The sequence below is a fragment of the Microtus pennsylvanicus genome, chromosome X (assembly GCF_037038515.1).
Source record: "Microtus pennsylvanicus isolate mMicPen1 chromosome X, mMicPen1.hap1, whole genome shotgun sequence".
NCBI lineage: Eukaryota > Metazoa > Chordata > Mammalia > Rodentia > Cricetidae > Microtus > Microtus pennsylvanicus.
In genome coordinates, this window is record NC_134601.1 from 90,549,912 (window position 1) to 90,569,991 (window position 20,080).

Below are 20,080 nucleotides of genomic sequence, written 5' to 3' on the forward strand. Positions count from 1 at the left end.
GTGATTTTTAAATTCTTAAGAGATTTTTACACATTTGTTTGTAGCCACGAGAAAGAATCCAACTAACCAAGCAGTGGTGGCACACACCTTTAATCTCAGCAGTTGGGAGGCAGAGGCAGGCAAATCTCTGTGAGTTCAAGGCCAGCCTGGTCTACAAGAGCTAGTTCCAGGGCAGGTTCCAAAGCTACACAGAGAAACCCTGTCTCAAAAAGAAAAAGAAAGAAAAAAGAATCCAACAGTTTTACTTATTTATTTTCTTGCTTGCTTGTTTCTTTGTTTATTGACAGTGAGCTCCTGGTAGAGCTGAAAATTTCTTTGTCCCTGTGCCTTTGTGGTTTTTTTTTTTTACTTGTAAAGTGGAATTTTTAATAATTTGTGTCATTATTTTTTGAGAATCAAATATATTGTCACATAGGAAGCATTTAGAAGAGTTCTAGGCACACCATCTGTACTCTAAAAGTTTTACCTATATTAGTTTCCCTTCTTTGGCCATTCTCACTAAAAGCCACAGTTAAGAAGACACAGAAACAAGATGTCAGGAAAGCCACTGCTTGAAAATCTTCTGGTTTTCTCAGTAGCAATTGTTTTCTGTACCCATAGTTTCTTCATCATGGATTGTCAAGAAAATGAGTACCGGGACCAGTGGGGGCACTGTGTCACCTGCCAGCAGTGTGGCCCTGGACAGGAGCTCTCCAAGGTAAACCCTTCTGATCAGTGCTTTTTTTTGTACATCTAAGAAACCAGGAAGTGTGTGTGTGTGTCTGTTTGTCTGTCTGTCTTGTGAAAGAAATAAAGAAACAAATGTTTAAGAAAAAAATTAAGAAAGGACAATATTAGAAGTTCCATCAGTTCTCAGCTCTTATTAGTTCAGTTAAGCAGATACAATGAAATACAAATCGTATGCAACAGTAGTCAGTGTTCAATCACGAAGTGAGGCTAGCAGACTCAGAGGCCAGGGAGAGCTTAATGCAATACTATGATACCTCATAAAGAGATATGTACATATCAAGGTTCAGAATTTTTGCATTCCAGATATCTGTTAAACAAAGCAAAGTACATTTAATTAGGTTTAGAAACAAAATACCAGGTTTGGGGAATGTGGAAGAATCAAAAAAGCTGATGTGGCCTCTGTTCTGAAGGGTCTGCTTTACTAAGAAAACTGTCTGAGAAAGGATTTGGCAATAGGAAACAAGGTGGAGCATAGAATGGTCCAATTAAAGGTAAATTTTTGAATAAAAAGAAAAGCAATGAAAACTGAGATCAAGGCAGGGACTCCTTAGTTTTTACTTACTTCACATCCCTTGTTTCTTCAATTGGGGATGATATTAGAGTTTACTATAAAGGCTAGAAGAAGAAAGTCAGTAAAGTTTCTGTATGTTCGTGCTTGTTTTTGCACATTTATTCATTCATCAATTACTTACCTCACATTTGCAAAGTGGCCAGTATGATTGTAGGTATCTCTCTCTCTCCCTCTCTCCCTCTGTCTCTGTCTCTCTCTGTCTCTCTGTGTCTCTGTCTCTCTCTCTCTCTCTCTCTCTCACACACACACACACACACACACACACACACACACATTGAGGGCCCAGGAACCGAATTATGTTGATGTGATGCAGTGATGTGATTCAGAGTGGGAGCTGGGAAGAGCTCCCTGAGTAACTGCTTTCTGGGAATGACGTAGAGCTAATGCAGTCCCAAGTGAAGTACAAATTAGTATTGTTTCATGGATAAGAAGATTAACACGGCTGATTCATAAATAAAGAAAGGGGAAGGAAAATATAGGTCAGACAACTTGGGAACTTTGATGAGAAACATCTTTTTTTCTAAGGGCACTAAGAATCTTCTGGGGTTTTAAAGTAAATAGCATGTTCTATCGACTAAAAGAAATAAAAAAATATTTATTCTAATTCCTTCTTCCATTTTTAAGTTAAAAAAATAAAAAAGACTAAAGCCCAAGGCTATCAAAATATAGTATTAACTCTAGTTTTAACATGTATTCTACAGAGGGATGCCCAAAGGGTTGTGGAGGAATTCCAAGGCCATGACAAGGCTACCACAGGATAGGTCATATTGGTTTTTAGGACGAATCTAATGCAACAAATTTCTTGTCTTGACAAAAATATCTCTTTTAAGTACCACATCAGACTTCATGATAAATGGTTTATAAATGTTCCTCTCGTGTACATGGTTATTACCTTTAAAGTCATCTGCATTGGCAAACCTGCACTTCTTTGAGGGAAAAAAGAGGTCTGTTAATCTGTCACGCTGCTGTCATGAAACCCAGAAAAGGAAGACCATGATGAAAGTTCCGTTTGACTTAGTGCCTCTCTGACTGCCATTTACTTCCACACCACTTGAAAGTTCAGAAAAAAGCCACATATATGGCAATACTGCTTCTGGAAAACTTTTAACTATAAAGAATTTCTATTCATCTGGTCGTCTGGACTTTGTAAAGAACTCTCTCAAGAACATTATTTTGTTTAGTTTTATAACTGTCCTGCCAGGAAACTGTTGTGAGCCTCATTTTACAGACTAGGCAACCACAGTTCAGAGAGTGTGTGCAACTTGTTCAGTGACCGTGAATGCCGAAGAAATACATTTGGAGTCAGGTACTACTGGGTCCCTTCTTTCTTTCAAATTAGTAGGATGCATTAAATTGAAAGTAACATTTTCCAGAAGAAGACATACGAATAACCTACAGGGCCATGAAACCATGCTCTACCTCACTAACCAGGGAAAGACTTTTCAAACAACACGATTTTGAAAAGAAATAATACTGAAGATTTTGCTTTTAATGCTGGTAAGGATGTAGAAAAAGAACTCTTCCACACTGTCGTAAGAATAAAGTCGTATTGTAAAATAGCTTGGATGTTTCTCCAAAAAAAAATGAAAAATAGACATTTTTAGGGAAGTTGGCCAATTAGAGACCTCATGATGCAAGCCACTGAAAGAAAACAGGAGAGAACAGGGTCATCTTTATCCTTGCAAGAGACAGTAGCTCTAAATGGGCTTATTAAGCCAAGTGAGATCTCTGTGGGGAAGCAGACAAGAGTGGCTGTGAACTAGTGCCTAGCTGCACAAATTGGCTCTGGTGAGGTAATTGGAAACCACAGGGAAGCACTTTGCAGTACACACACTCTGCAGAGCTGCAGTAGCAGTTAGCTGAGAACCAAGGACTGGCTAGCAATTGGAGATGAGGCCTTGGAACTAAAGCTTTCCTTCTCACAGCAGGGTTCCAGTTGAGGTTAAGCGGGAATTGCAGGACCAAAGCTCATACCGCCTTCCCCTTTCTGAGTACCAGTACACTGTGGCAGAGCCTGAAGAAAGATCTGCCACAAAAACTGAGAGCTGGGTGGGTCCAGGGTCTGAAATGTGGTAGGGCAATTGACACGCTCTCTTAAACCAAGTCTGTAGCTTTAGTCAGTGGGAACCCATGGCAACAGATCCAAACCTGTCATCTCCAGAACAATGCTGCCAAAGCACAGAGAGTACCAAGGAGGGAACTGACAACTGCAGGGCTCACCTCACTGCGCCTGTGCCAAAAGCTCAATCCAAAGTGATCCTAGCTAACCTCTCTGAGACAATGCATACACAAAATCAGGCTTTACAGATGTCTACTGGAATACCAAACCGATCGCCATGCTCCCATTAGTGCAGGAAGGGAAGAAAAATTTCAAAATTCATTCCAGGATAAAAGAAATCTTGACTGACATGATGTTTTTTATCCAAAGTGCTTTTATTATACATTCTTGCTACTGTTGAAAGTTTTGTGAATTTTAATTTTTCTTTTTCTCTTTTAATCTTAACTCTTGAATAAATGCTTCATAATGGTTGGGCTTTAGGTCATACACTGCTCATTTTGTATGATTGTTGTGTTTGCTTTCAAACCATTGTACTATTATGCACTTTGTGATAATCTTGCTACATACAAACAGTGCATTTTCTCACTCATTCCTACTTCTGCCGATATTTTGTCTTTCCTGTCCCCACTTCTTTTTCTTATTAACTCTAGATCTCCAAAAAATTTTAAAAAGGTTTAAACTATAGAAACTAATAACATCCCAATGCTCTGCTCCCAAATATTTTTCCTCATCTTAATTTCCTTCCAATTAATTTAACAGGAATCCCTATCCTTATCTAGACCACATCCCTCCTTCTTAGAATTTTGGTAATACTCTACTATTCACCATACTACCCATATGTATTATTCCTCCAATAGTTAAAAGGATCATGCTTACTAACTGGCTAAAAGGACACTTTCATAGAATTTTATCCAGCAATGTGGCTGATTCTACAGATAATATTCAAGTATTACTGTAAATCCCCATCTCCAGCCTCCATCTTTGGAGGCCTTGCCCCTGTGCCCCTTGAACCTTACCCCTCTCCAAGGAGGGTCAAAGTAGCCCACCAAACCTTGACACCTCCCCTAAAAAAGTCAAGACCACTCCCCAAGGCTATTTAAACTGCTCCCCCCAAAATCAACACGTGGTTTTCCCTCTTTCCCATGTAGTCGCATTGGCAGCTTTCTGGTTTCCCTTGGGACCACCCGAGAGTGCAGGAGTCCAATTAAGCCTGGATTTCTTTCAATTTGGTTTGTTTTGATTTGGCTTGATTGGGATCTTGTGTCGGCAGAGAGCTCGTGTTAGAAAATATTCCTAACATTTACCAGGCACAATGAGTACATGACAGGGGTATTAATTCTAAACTATGCATATAAATTATATCAATTGAATACTGATAATATTTTGACTGCAATAGAACAACTGATAAACCCAATCGATGAATAACTCTGATGCATAGATCTCAATGGAATGGAACAAGGAAGAGAACAAATCAAGGAAATATGACCTTCTCCCCTTGGAAAATATCATAGTACTGGTCCACAATGAGACTGAGTTAGATAAAATCCCAGAAAAAATATATTAAAGGTGCTGGAAGGAGGAAATGGAAGAGAGGAAATAATGCAATTATGCTTCAATTTTATTAAATATAAGAGAGTCAAAAACAGTATATTCAATAAAACCATTATAAAAAGCTTTCAAAATTTAAACTAAGAGGATGGCTATCCAGGCTCAGGAGGCATATCAATCACAAAATGGCAAGGAACTGAAAAGATCTTGAAAAAAACTTTCCTAAATCAGAGTAGTTAAAACTCTCTCTCTCTCTCTCTCTCTCTCTCTCTCTCTCTCTCTCTCTCTCTCTCTCTCCAGAGATAGATAGATAGATAGATAGATAGATAGATAGATAGATAGATAGATAGATAGATATAGGGTAGATATAGATATAAAAGTGATGTATAAACTGATGACTTGACCTTTCCAAGGTATAGTTGAGGAAGCAGTTTTATTGGAGCTATGAGGGAGAGCACATTCAGATGCATCTGGAAAAGTCCAGAGCAGGGAGAGAAAGTAGTACAATGAACATGGCCAGCATATTGAACCTGGCAATGAGAGGAAGGGTGGAGAGTAAGAGCAAGAAAGAAAGACAAAGAGTATGGGGAAAGGAAATCAAGAGAGTGTAAGAGAGAACTAAACTAAGATGTGTGTGTGTGTGTGTGTGAGAGAGAGAGAGAGAGAGAGAGAGAGAGAGAGAGAGAGAGAGAGAGAGAGAGAGAGAGAGAGCGCATGGCAAAAAATAGCAAAGCTATAAGAAGAAATGATGAGAAGCTGGGGAGAGGGAGGCCAGTGAGCTGTAGACAGTTAAAGTAAGGAGCCTGATGGACTGCCAGGAGGGACTGAAATATGGAACAGGTACTTGTGATACTCAGGAAGACTCAGGCCAGAATGCCCTTTGGTATGCTAATAGGTATCACAAATAGGAATTTGTTCCTTCTGAAAGTGATAAGGAAATGGTTCCTTTGTTAGAGGGGAACTAGCTTCACAAGTTCCTGAGGAAGGCTGGCTTTTGTCTAACCATCAGAATTTTCACCTGGCATCTATATCCAGAAAAGTTATATTGAGGAGATAGCTCACTTACTAAAGTATTTGCTTTATACATGTGAGGACCAGAGTTTAGACCCCTTGCACCCATAAAAAAATCCATACCTGGCAACATGTACCTATAATTTTATTCTAAAGAGAAATAGCTAAAAGGATCTTTTTTAAAATTTATTTATTTATTAAAGATTTCTGCCTCCTCCATGCCACTGCCTCCCATTTCCCTCCCCCTCTCCCAATCAAGTCCCCCTCCCTCGTCATCCCAAAGAGCAATCAGGGTTCCCTGCCCTGTGGGAAGTCCAAGGACCACCCTCCTCCATCCAGGTCTAGTAAGGTTAGCATCCAAACTGCCTAGGCTCCCACATAGCCAGTAGGTGCAGTAGGATCAAAAACCCAGTGCCATTGTTCTTGAGTTCTCAGTAGTCCTCATTGTCCGCTATGTTCAGGGAGTCCAGTTTTATCCCAGGCTTTTTCAGACCCAGTCCAGCTGGCCTTGGTGAGTTCCCGACAGAACATCCCCATTGTCTCAGAGTGTGGGTGCACCCCTCGCGGTCCTGAGTTCCTTGCTCGTGCTCTCTCTCCTTCTGCTCCTGATTTGGACCTTGGGATCTTTATAGTTTGGTTGCAAGCTAGTCTGTTTGGATTTGTGAGCTCCAGACTCATTGAGAGGCTTTGTCTCAAAAAATTACTTGAAAAAGATACGTGATTTGCAAGTGATCTTGCATGCATGTATACACACAATCAGAGATTACAAATAAATAATTTATTAATATAACTTATGGCTTTGGAAGAACAAGTAAAGCCAAACCCTAAATAAATATAAAGAAAGAACCATTTTCCAGGAAGAAATTAAAAGAATAGAAAGAACAATCACAATAATAAAACAAAGCAGATAATTAATTAAACAAAGACTTGGTTCTTTGAAAAATAAAATCAAATTAATCCTTAACAAAACTTGTTAAGAGAAAAAGAAGGGAAACCTGTTATTCTTTTTTTAAAGATAAGGTTGGGGGAGGCTGGTCCCACAAGGGGCTGTGGAGTCACTGGAGCCTTTAGAGGGGCCAAGGCAAGTAGAAAACCATGGCCAGGAGACAGGCAGATAAGCCATGCAGAGAGAGTTTGGGTATAGAGTTTATTTAGTGGGTTATGGAGGGGAAAGGGAAGGAGGAAGAGAGAGATAGGGAGGTGGGGAGAAGGGAGAGGGGGAAGAGAGAGAGAGGCAGCAGTCACTGCTTCAGAAGAGGGAGGGACAAAAGGAGAGAGAAGGCAGGCTGGAGGAGGCAGGAAATCCACTTGCCTGGGTGGAAGGGGAGGAATGGTTTGGATTGAGTGGTGCTTGTATGTTAAAAGGTCTGGATACCCAGGTGACAGGCTAGCAGATCATAACAAAACTGAAATTGCCAAAATTGCAAGTGAAATGTCAGATTTTATAAAAGATTTCAATGGCATTCAGGAAAAATCTTTTAAGACATTTTATAAAAATGTCTCCCACCAACTTAAGACATCTAAAAGAAATGAATGAATCACTAGACATGTGACTTACCAAAATTAAACCAAGATGAGGTAAACAACTTAATAAAATCAAAACTGAAGGATGTGATTGGAAGTACAACAATATTAATCTCACAACGAAAAAGGTTTAGGAGGAGGAAGATTTACTGGTCAATTCTGATAATCCTTCAAGAAAGAATCAATGCCAGTATTTCTTAATTAACTTCATAAAAGAAAAAGATAAAAAATTTACCAAGTTACTTCTATGAATTTAGTATTACCTGATACTTAAACTAAGCAAACAAAACAAAATAAAATGCTAAAAGATAATTATAAACTAGTTTCCATGATGAACAGAAAAAGCATTTTTCAATAGTATACATGTCTTAGTTGCTTTTCTATTGCTATAATAAAATGCCACAACCAACAAAACTTATGAAAAACTATTTAATTAGGCTTGATGTTTCAAAGGTATGGTACCAGAAACAGCTGAGAGCTCACATCTTAAACTCCTGAGTGGGAAGAAGAGAGAGCACTGGGGATAATAAGAGGAAGGGTGAACCTCCAAGTATTCATGACCACATCATTTTTATTCTAGAGATTTGGAAATGGTCAAGCATGTTTAAATCAATAAACATAATTTATGTAATAAATAGACTTAAAGAAATTGCATAATTATTTAAATTGATTTATAAATACTTTTGACAAATATAACATCCCTTCATGATAAAAGGAACGAAGAGGTTAGGAATCAAAAGAAAATATCTCCTTTTAAAGGCTACATACAACAAAGCTACAAACAACAACAAACTAAATAAAAAAAAATTCCAGGCATTTCCACTAAGATTAGGAGCAAAGTAAGACTGAAGTGTCTCTCCACTTATACTCAGTGCAGGAAGAAGAAGACTTGAGAAGACAGTGTCCTGGTCAGTTTTATGTGAACTTGACATGAGTTAGAGTCATTTTAGAAGAGGGAACCACAAATGAGAAAATGCTCCCACAGAATTAGCTTTTGGGCAAGCTAGCAGTTCATTTTCTTGACTGATGATTGATGTGGGAAGCTTGAGTTCACTCTGGGAGATGTCACCCCTGGGTTGATACTACCAGGCAGTATTAAAAAGCAGGTTAGGCAAGCCCCAAGGAGAGAACCAGCAGGCAGCATGCTTCAGTTTCTGCTTCCTGGTTCCTGCCCTGACTTCCTTGAATGATGAACCGTGATGTGGGACTCTAAGCTTGAAAGAAAGTCTTTCTTCGAAAAGTTGCTTTTGGTCATAGTGTTTTATCACAGTAATAAAAATCTAACTATTTTTAGAAAGTTAGACAGATAGAAAGACCATCAGTTCTCATGAATTAGAAAATAATATTCTGCAAACGACTCCTGCCAAAACCAAAACTACATAGTCAATATAATCCCTTTTGAATCTCAATGCCATTCTTCACAAAAATAGAAATAAATAAATAAATCTATGTGGTAACACTAAAGACCCTGGATAGTGCCATCAATTCTGGGGGGAAAAAAAGCAAAGAAAGGCATATACCCACCCATTATTTAAGTTGTACTCCAGAAACACAGCAATAAAAATAGCACTATATTGGCAAAAAGAGTTCATTTCTATGGATCAGTGTAACAGAACATAGGACCACAAAGGGCATGAAGCAGAAACAAAGCCGAAAGAGCTTTCCATCTACTAGGAAATAAATATTTCCCCATGTTTCCAAGTAGACTTTTCTTTATATATTATGATATGTAACTGGTCAATGCCTATCTATATACCAGGTAGGTTGACTGGGAAATTTGCATTTGGCAAAAAGGAGTAATATCATGATTGACTAAAGAAATTGAGAAATCAGTTTTAGCATGGTCATCATAGTATCTAGAATGAAATCAGCTATTGATTACTAAAGAAGGCCCATGGTGTTTTGATAAGTAGCTAATGACAACATTTCTGTTCCGTTACCTTTATTTAATTTTATGTTTCACTCATGAATTATAAATAAATATCACTGAAAGCAAACTATTGCAGAAAATTAACAGTACTTCCTCAGGATATTTTTCTAGAAGTATAATTTGTAAACTAAATACAATTTTAATATTCTTGAAATATATGAACAGATACCACTTTTGAACATTTTTTACTAATTTCCATTACAATTGCATGAATTTTCAATAATGCATAAAGCTTACATGTCCCAGAAGTCAAACCCAAAAAATGAATAATGCATATTTCTATCATCTGTTAATTTTATGCTTTCTTCTGTAATGTTAAATTACTAATTTATGAAACTTTATGAGAGTTTTTGTTACTTTTTAAATATTTGATAGAGAAATATACTAACCTGTAAACTGTTTCTTAGTGCAATATTTACTGTTTGAATTCTAGTCATGTAAGGTACTTAAGTAGACCAACATTGACAAAAAAATATTTTTAGTCATTTATAAATTAAATACATTAAAATCAGAAAATATTTTAATTTATTTGTATTTCATTATTTTATATGTGCTTTTTCATATATTTTGTCTTTATCATGTTAATTTCTTAATATAGTAATAGATTCTTAAAGTTAAAATGATGTATATTTGCAGATAAACCAAAGCATTCTTGATTATGATTGTTAGCTAATTGTTCTCATATGTTACAAACAACTTTTGAAAAGAAATAACTCTACCTACTCCATGATGAGGATCAAAATTTTGTGTCAGCATCATCAAAGCATGTTAAAATTAAGATAAATGTTTCATGGTTATAAAACTGATTAGCAGCAAAAGCATTTAGGAATCAGAATCATTTAAAAACAAAATTCCCTTGCCTCTTACCTATGAAAGATGATTCTCAACAAGAGTTTTAAATGATAATTTGCATCTTTTTAATTCTTAGGAAATGATTCATTCATCAGTGGAAGAAATGGCTACTGGGGGTAATTTGATAGCATCTGATTTTATCTACAATGCTCATTTCTGCCTTTTAATTGCTTTGCTTAGATGATTTAAATTTAAGATTATCACTGATTGGCATTTTAGAGCTTAAGGCTACCATTTTAGTTTTGTGCTCTTCATTCCTATTCCTTTCGTTGTCTTTTCTTGCCTTCCTGCTGGTTACATGAAAGTATCTTTTAGGATTCCATCTTGATTTATTTGTGCCATTTTTATTGTATTTCTTTGTATTATTTACTTAGCCTTTCGAAGTACTAAAATACACACATGTAATTTTCAGGGTCTGCTGGTTTCAACTCTTTTTCAATTATGAATGTGGAAACATCACTTCCACTTAAGTGTCCACCATGACCATAGAAACTTTTATAAAAGACAGTGTTTTGGTGAGGCTTGCTTATGTTTCAGAAATTTAGTTCAGCATTAGCATGGCAGGAAGCACAGCAGAATGCAGCTGATATGGCACTAGGAAAGGAACTTTGGAGTTCTCTGCAGGCAGCAGGAAGAGAGAGAAAGACCCTGGAACTGGTTTGGGGTTTTGAAACCTCAAATCCCACTCCCTCAGTGATGCAGTTTCTTTCACAAGGCCACATCTTCTCCAGTAAGACAACACCTCTTATGCCTATTCAAATAGTGCCACTGTCTGACGACTAAACATTCAAATAAATGAGTCTATGGGCCTTTCTTATTCATACCACCACACCCGCTATATATAATTGTTAATTGGTATCAGACATGGTATTTTAGTATTTTATAAATCCAAACAGGATTTATAAAAGTTATGAAGAGAAAGGTTTTTTAAAAAACATTTTTTTCATTTTCAAATTAAAACATGATTGCATCACTTTCTTCCTTCCTTTTTATCCCTATTACCATTACTTAACAATTCCTCCTTGAATTGGTATCCTCTTCTTTGGGGAAAACTATTTCTCCCTCTCTGGGCATTCTTTAGTTGTTTGTGTATGGTTGAGGCCTCCTGGCTTTTCCCATTCACTTTAACATGTCTATGTTGTCCTTGTTCTGCTCATGTTTAGGCATTCACATTGGTAAGACTACAGGTGTATTTCTGACATTACCAGAAATCAGTCTCATAGCAAACTTCTTTTTTTTGTTTATTTTATTGTTTTAGTTGTTGCAAAAAAAAATTCCCATTTCCCTCCCCCTCCTCGCACACATCGCCCCCTCCCCCTACCCCCTCCCTCTCTCCCCCTCCCCCCCACTCCATTCCCCCTCCCTCTCGAGAATGAAGAGCAGTCCAGATTCCCTGCCCTGCAGGAAGTCCAATGTCCTCCCACTTCTATCCAGGACCAGGAAGGTGAGCATCCAAACAGGCTAAGCTCCCACAAAGCCAGTCCATGTATTAGGATCAAAACCTAGTGCCATTGTCCTTGGCTTCTCATCAGCCTTCATTGTCCGCCATGTTCAGAAAATCCGGTTTCATCCCATGCTTATTCAGTCCCAGTCCCGCTGGCCTTGGTGAGTTCCCAATAGATCAGTTCCACTGTCACAGTGGGTGGGTGCACCCCTCGTGGTCCTGACTTCCTTGCTCATGTTCTCCCTCCTTCTGCTCCTCATTTGGATCTTAAGAACTCAGTCCGGTGCTCCAATTTGGGTCTCTGTCTCGATCCATCGCCAGATGAAGGTTCTAAGGTGATATGCAAGATATTCATCAGTATGGCTATAGGATAGGGTCATTTCAGGTTCCCTCTCCTCAGTTGCTCAAGGTACTAGCTGGGGACATCTCCCTGGACACCTGTGAGTCCCTCTAGAGTCCAGTCTCTTGCCAACCCTAAGAGCTCTTGCCTAGCCTTAAGAGCTCCCTTAATTAGGCTATATATTTCTCTGCTCCCGTGTCCACCCTTCCTTTATCCCAGCCATCCCATTCCCCCAAGCTCCCCCCATTCTCCCCTTCTCATGTTTCTCACCCCATTTCCCCTTAGCTCCATGCCACCTCATCCCCAAGTTCCCAGGTTTTGCCCTGCAATCTTGTCTACTTCCCATATCCAGGCGGATGACTATATGTTTTTCTTTGGGTTCACCTTCTTATTTAGCTTTTCTAGGATCACAACTTATATGCTCAATGTCCTTTATTTATGGCTAGAAACCAATTATGAATGAGTACATCCCATGTTCATGTTTTTGGGACTGGGATACCTCACTCAGGATAGTGTTTTCTATTTTCATCCATTTGCATGCAAAATTCACGAAGTCATTGTTTTTTACCGCTGAATAGTACTCTAATATGTATATATTCCACACTTTCTTCATCCATTCGTCCATTGAAGGGCATCTAGGTTGTTTCCAGGTTCTGGCTATTACAAATAATGCTGCTATGAACATAGTTGAACAAATGCTTTTGTCATATGATAGGGCATCTCTTGGGTTTATTCCCAAGAGTGGTATTGCTGGATCTTGGGGTAGGTTGATCCCAAATTTCCTGAGAAATCGCCACACAGATTTCCAAAGTGGTTGCACAAGTTTGCATTCCCACCAGCAATGGATGCGTGTGCCCCTTACTTCACAACCTCTCCAGCAAAGGCTATCATTGGTGTTTTTGATTTTAGCCGTTTTGACAGGTGTAAGATGTTATCGCAAAATTGTTTTAATTTGCATTTCCCTGATCACCAAGGAGGATGAGCATGACCTTAAGTGTCTTATGGCCATTTGAATTTCTCATAGCAAACTTCTTTATCCATAATATTCCATGAGTTTTAGATATAAAAGTTGTTTTGTAGGTGTTTCCATTGAGGCTGGGAACTACGACTCTGCATTATTATTTATGATCTCTTTTTGCAAAGATAAGTTTCCTTGATAAGAGGTTAGGACTACACTTATCTGTGGGTGGAAAGCCAAATATTTAGAATGTGATTGAAGATATTGGTGGTTTACTTAAGTGGCGGTTGTAACTTCTTCAAGATCTCTGACTTCACTAGCACTAGGCGGTTGACAAGGTTTCCTGTACCAGGCGTGATGTCCCTCTTGTTGAGGCAGTCTTAAGTGAAATTAGAAAGCTCTTGGTTACCAGCAAGGTATGTATGCCACTGCTGTACCTATTAGGTTTATTGTGTCATAGAAGTCACTGTTGTGTTTCATACGTGTCATAACTGGGTTATGTTAGTTGTGTTCTTCCTTTGGAAGCTTTGGATGGCTCCATGATCTCTTCTGGAACATGAAAGCTACTCCTCATGGAGGATACATTCAAGTTAGTTCCAGCACAGGGGCATCTGAGCCCTGTGCCTAAAGTGCATACTGTCTTTAGCAACAGGGACTTACTTTCTACTTTTGAGGGCAATCAATGTCAATAGCAAAAGGCTGTTTTAGGAGTCTCTTGTACAACCCTGACCAAAAATTCAAAAGAAGGTTTCTTATGCCTAGTGTTGGGGGTTTTGTGTTAGGTTGTTTTGGGCTCTTGGAAAGAACATTGCCAACTGAGAGCATATGTTGATGTATTTTTATGTTAAATAAAAAGAAATTTTTATTTAATTTATGTACATATATTTATGCATAGAGTTATGTTTAATAAGATTTTTTGGTAAATAGTTAATAGTGTGATTCCTTGTGACTTTTTAAGACATGCTTACTGTTATTTTATCCTCATCCCCATTTCTTCTATATTTACCTCCTCCCTTCCATAATTACAGCCTCTTTGTCCCATTTCCCTGATCAGATCATTAATACCCAGCTTCTCCCTGCTTTTCTTATCTCAAGCCTATTTTTTTAATGGTTTATTTGTGAATTGTTTTCGTTTTTGTCTGTTTGTTTTTTGAGTTCTTTACATTTTTTTTATGTTAATCCTCTGCCAGATGCAGAGCTGGCAAAGATTCTCTCTCATCCTGTGGGAGTACTCTTCATGTGATCATTTCTTTAGCTAGACAGAAACTATTTAGTTTTATGAGGTTCTACTTTATAATTTTGTGAAGTCAGTTGTTGACCTCAATTTCTGGGCAATTGGAATCCTATTTGGAAAGTCCATTCCTACACTCATTTCACATAATATACTTCATATATTTTTTTCTCTAGACATCTGAGATTTCACATTAATTCTTTGTTGTATTTGGAGTTAGATTTTGTGAAAGACGAGAGACACAGGTCTCAGATCTTTCTTCTACATGGGGACATAATGTTTTCCTTGCACCATTTGTTGAAGATGCTATCTTTTCTCCAGTGTATGTTTTGGACATTTCTTTAGAATATTAGATGGATGTGGTTATGCACTCTCAGGTTGGATCTTCAGGGTATTTTTCCCCAATTGTCATCATGTCCAATTTTGTGTCATTACCATATTGTTTTCACTACCTGACTGTAATAACCTATTTGTATTTGTATTTGTTTGAACTTATTCTATTCTAATTGATAGTCATATCTGGTTATTCTTTTTCTAAATTTGTGAAAATTTCAGCCTTTGTTTCTTTGGTTGTTTTTTGACACAAATAATTTTGATTTTCCTTTCATATGTTGCTTGATTATAACCCCAAAGTTCTCCAGTCATTGTCTTCTTTTTGCCTATGCTAGTCTAATTTTCCTGCTGTTTGAACTGCATTCATTCTATTGTTTTATCTTCAGGTTCAGCGATTTTTCTAATTTCCTGTAATTAGCGCGCCCAGTGAATTTTGTTTATCTACTTAGTTATTTTTATAACTTCAATTTGGCTCTTTAAAAAATAATTTCTTTGAGCTGAATATTGTTAGTTCCAGCTCTCATGCCAGCATTCAGAAGACAGGAACAAAACAACTTCAAGCTTAAAGTCAGCTTGAGCACTTTGTCAAAAAACAAACTTGCCAATAAAAAAGTCATTTATTTGCTGTGGTGTTTTAATTTTCTCTCATATTTAAATGTAATTTGTAATTGCTTGTCAAAACAGTTTTTATGGGTGCTTTAAAATCCTTGTTAAGCAATTCCAATAATTGATTCATTTAACTGGTAGTGCCTGTTGATTGCCTTGTTTTCATTAATCTGATTTTCTTGATTCTTGTTATCAAAGATGTTTATAGTGTCTGATTTTTTTTTCCAGGAGACTCAGAGTCTTACTAAAATCTTCCATTTTATCAGGCAGTTGTCTGTATTAACATACATACCTTCTTTGTAGATGTCAGTTTGAAAGACTAATTTTCTATATCCTGGGTACATACATTGTTGCGTCTATATTCTTTTGGGAGGTACTGCTGGGTCTTGCATTACTCTGCTAGACTACCTGATGATTGCAATGATGTTTTCTTAGAATTTTCTCTATTTATCTCATATTCTCATATTCAGGAATCCCATAAAATCTTTCAACCGAAAGCCATAATATATATGCAAAGACCTGTAGGGTAAAGAGAAAGCGAAAATATATAAATAAAGTAAAAATGAAAGTAAAAATAAGATAAACTTTTAAAAAGGGAAAACTTTGACCTGGCATTATGAAATGAGAAATGTCCAAGGATACCATTGAGTTCATTTTTTATCAGCCATCTACTGCTGGGGGTACAGGCTACCCTTAAGAGTTGTTTGTTTCTCCAGTGACACTCACTTGGAGAAAACTAAATTTTCATTTGTAAGTGACTATCAAATGAAAAAAAGTTTCTGAAATAGGTTGGAATGGGTACATTTGTCCCCTTCTCTTTTCAACTCTAGGCTAATATCTGGGCGGACTCATGTAGGACTTGTGTATGCTGCCTTGGTTTCTGTAAGTTCATGAGTGCTTTTGATCATGTTGATTTAGAGGGCCTTGTTTTCTTCATGTCCTCCATCCCCTCTGGCTCTTACACTCTTTCCACCTCCTCTTCTTCAGGGTTCCCTGATCCCTGAGAGGAAGGATTTGATGGAGGCATCCCATTTAAGGATGAGGGTTCCAAAATCACTGTCTGAATAATGTTTGGCTTTAGGTTTCTATATTTTTCCCATCTGCTGCAGCTGCACAAAGAAGCTTCTCTGATGATAACTGAAGAAGACACTGATCTATGAGTATAGAAATTGTCATTAGGAGTTGTTTTATTGCTACTCCTTTATTTAGGACAGCAGTATTTGGTCTTATCCTAGGTCACTGAGATATCTAGTCTCAGGCTTTTGGTCCCGCAAGCAGTGTTGGATAATGCTTCTCTCTCATGGAGTAGACCTTATATCAAATCAGTTATGGTTGGTTACTCCCACAAGCTTTCTGCCACCATGGTCCTAGCATGTTTTGTAGGCAGGTGACCATTGTAGAGCAAAGAGTTTATTCTTGGGTTAGTGTTTATGCTTCTCCTTTGTTTGTGTGCAGAGTACCATCTGGTACCAAGAACACTAGTCCGCATAGGTGAAGCGTCTAGGTAGGCAACTACTTGAATTCTCCATCTTTAGTGAATTGCGTAGGTTGTTGTCTTCAAAAATGGGGACTTGAGGTCAGTTTGTGTAGAGTAACCTATACTCTTTGCAACAACCTGAGTTATTTGGGCATTCCCATGGGACCACATTGGCCAACAACTCAATTAGATATAACCCATTGCTTGGACTGATGGCTTCCACATTTTTGATAAGAAATGTCCAGTTGGGGTTCTGTCTCCTCCATTATTTGACAAATTCATTTAGAGTGCTTTCATATATGTGCATACTTTTGGAAATGTCTACTGCATCAAGTTTCCATACTAGTTCTAAAATGACCCTTAATTTTAGTTTTTTCCATATATTCCCTTTCTCATCTCCCTTTTTCCTCCCCCAGCCTACTTGATCATCCTATTTCAGTATTCCCACCTGTCCATAACTATCTATTCTAGTTCCTTTCTCTAGAGATATCTATTCATCCCCTCTTTGGATTGTAACTTTATTATAATTGACTTAACTATTGGCATCAACATATAATGCATGCCATATTTGTCTTTTCTAGGGCTGATATTTTTTTCTGGTTCTATCTATTTACCTACTGATTCATTTTGTAACAGGCAAATAATGTTCCATTTATTCGTCTGCTAAAGGACATCTAGGCTGTTTCTAATTTCTGGCTATTATTAATAGAACAGCAATGGGCACTGTTGAGCAAGTGTCTCTGTAGTATGATATAGCATCCTTTGGGTATATGTCCAAGAGTTGTATGGCTAGATCTTGAGGTAGACTGATTCCCGTATTTTTAAGGAACCACTAGACTGATTTCCAGAGAAGGAGAGCTAGAATAATCTTTACAGTATGTCTATTACAATCTCTTCAAGTTCTCAGTTATCTTATGCACAGAAAAAATAGGTTGGGAATAATATTAATAGCATCATTGCATTGATACCTAACTTGAAGCAAAAGCCAGAATATATCACTTATCGAGTGAATATTAAAACATTTTTATTATACTAGAGTAAGATGTAATTTTTCATCATTACCCAGCACTTACTAATATGTGTTTTACCTGTGAAAGTTAATTAAAAAGATAGGTACTATCTTTTATGTCAGATATTTGCTAGTACCCATCTTTTGACATACTGTAAAACTGTGCTTTCTTGTACTTTTTATACTTAATAATGATCAGTTGATTTGTGTGTCCTGTGCTGTATGATAAAAGCAAAGTGTATTATTTCTGAGGACAAAATGTTCTCTTTTACCCAATGCTTCAGTCATAGTAGCACAAAAATGAAACCTTTCATGTATGCTCCATTGTGGCTAATGCAGGTCAGAACCCTCATTAAATCTCTAATAGACCGAGGGTGAGTAAGCCTGGTCTACAGAGCAAGTTCCAGGACAGCCAAGAATAGCTATGGCTACACAGAAAAACCCTGGCTCAAACAAACAAACACAAGAGAAATAACCTTTTGTTTTCACATAGCTAAAGTTTTCAGGTTCTTTTCCATAGTGTGATCTTGTTTGTTTTAATTGATGCACTTGGCTTTACTTCATTTTATATCACTATGCTGTTTATTTCCATTTCAATTTTCCAAGTTGATTACAACCTAGAAAATTGATTCAGTGACCACATAATATGGAGGAAACTTGTAGTTTGAAAAATATTGCTTTATACTATATTCATTTGAGTCCTAGCAGATACCCTCTTAGAGCTTTTCTGAATACTCCTATATTTCAGGATTGTGGTTATGGAGAAGGTGGAGATGCATACTGCACAGCCTGCCCTCCCCGAAAATATAAAAGCACATGGGGGCATCACAGGTGTCAGACTTGCATCACCTGCGCTGTCATCAATCGGGTCCAGAAAACCAACTGCACGAATACCTCTAATGCTATCTGCGGAGACTGTATGCCCAGGTATGCCATTAAATGATATCAGTCTTTCTGGAACTTTTTAAAGCTATTTGATGTCGCTTATCATCCTACCTCTTAGACCCTAGTAGAAGTATTCTAACTATCCATGTCATGATCTATTTAAGCTCTATGAATGGAAAGCCATATATTCCTAACTATATCCCTATATATAAAATACCTGGCAAATTATCAAACACAGATGAGTGCTTAAAAGCTTTCTAATCGTTCTGATAGTCTAAAATTTAAAGTAAAAATGTTGCTAGACAGATTGCACAGAAATCATGAAGAAGTTGGTCTCATGACCTTAACTCCCCTTTTGGCTATAGAATGTGATGGCTTAAGAAAATGGTGGACTGAGTCACACATGTCAGAGATCCCACAAGGGTAGGTACTGCGTCCCATGCAGGAAACATGAGGGAAAGACTCTTAGATATTCCCCACAACCTCAAGAAGGACTGTTACAAGTCAATTGCTCGTTTCATCCCTCCACATTCCTTTCTGCTCTGATCACAGGTTCTACCGAAAGACGCGCATTGGGGGCCTGCAGGACCAAGAATGCATCCCGTGTACAAAGCAGACTCCTTCTTCTGAGGTTCAGTGTGTGTATCTATTTTTCTCTCCTGTCTTCCCCCCAAACCTCTGTGTGTCAATGAAGTCAATAGACTTCTTTATTCCTGTAGAAGGAAAATACTCCTTAGTACTCCTTCTATTACATTGTTGGTAAAGGCAGTCGCCCATGACTAAACCTCAACTTTGCAGCATTCAAATTGATTAGACATCATTTATTTCCCTTGTTTTGAAAATTGAATCTAAATGAGGAAATATTTTTATTCATGCTTTGTGAGCTACTTGGCTGGATTTGGTGGCATAATGAATGTTATAATGTACTTTACATATAATAGCATTTCTACACTTATGAATTGCGATTATAGTCAATATTGCTATTAGAGTTGATACACATGGTATATGGAAGTCCTTAGGTTTTAGACCACATTAATATCTGAAAAAATAACTAGAATATAGTCTGTATCCATGTCACTTGTCATTTACTTGTTTGTCTGACTTCTATAATTTTTGTCTGTCTTCTAATATAGTCTTTAAATTATTGGTGTATCTCTAACAATCCCTAAAAATCATGATAAATAAAACAGATTTTGCTAAATACACATAAGTATAGAAATATAAAGTCCTAAATTAGCTGAGATCCCTAGATAATAAATCTTATTTTTTAAATATTTCCTTCAGCGTTTTAAAAGAACAGATATAATAACCTTCCCCTTTCGATTCTTTCTGAGTCCTCTTCATTCCTTCCCTCCACAGAAACAACCACTGTCGTGAAATTTTAAGCAGCTTTTTACAAGACTATCCTATGGCAATTAACAAATCCAATGTTTCCTTTCATAAGGCCAAAGCCTTCTTGTTTCATGTGCCTATGATTGCTATACTAGGTAGTGCCCAGTTCCTTGTCACAGAATGAAATGATTGAGATGTATCAGCTCTTTACTGACTCAGTCTAGAAATGCCATGCATTGTT

The 20,080-nt window shown here is 37.5% G+C and overlaps 1 protein-coding gene across 7 annotated transcripts in view; it reads left to right on the forward strand.

Moving 5' to 3' along the window:
* Window positions 1–20,080, forward strand: part of Eda2r (ectodysplasin A2 receptor) — a 48,892-nt gene that overhangs the window by 19,391 nt on the left and 9,421 nt on the right. For 6 of the 7 annotated variants that reach the window (XM_075957670.1, XM_075957672.1, XM_075957669.1 and 3 more), the window contains exons 3-5: window positions 601–697; window positions 18,371–18,549; window positions 19,060–19,145. In XM_075957670.1, the coding sequence (XP_075813785.1) occupies window positions 611–697; window positions 18,371–18,549; window positions 19,060–19,145 (352 nt within the window). In that variant the 5' untranslated portion in view covers window positions 601–610. Of the gene's footprint in view, window positions 1–600; window positions 698–2,528; window positions 2,607–18,370; window positions 18,550–19,059; window positions 19,146–20,080 lie in introns of those variants that run through there. The other variant, XM_075957674.1, reaches the window with a different exon arrangement.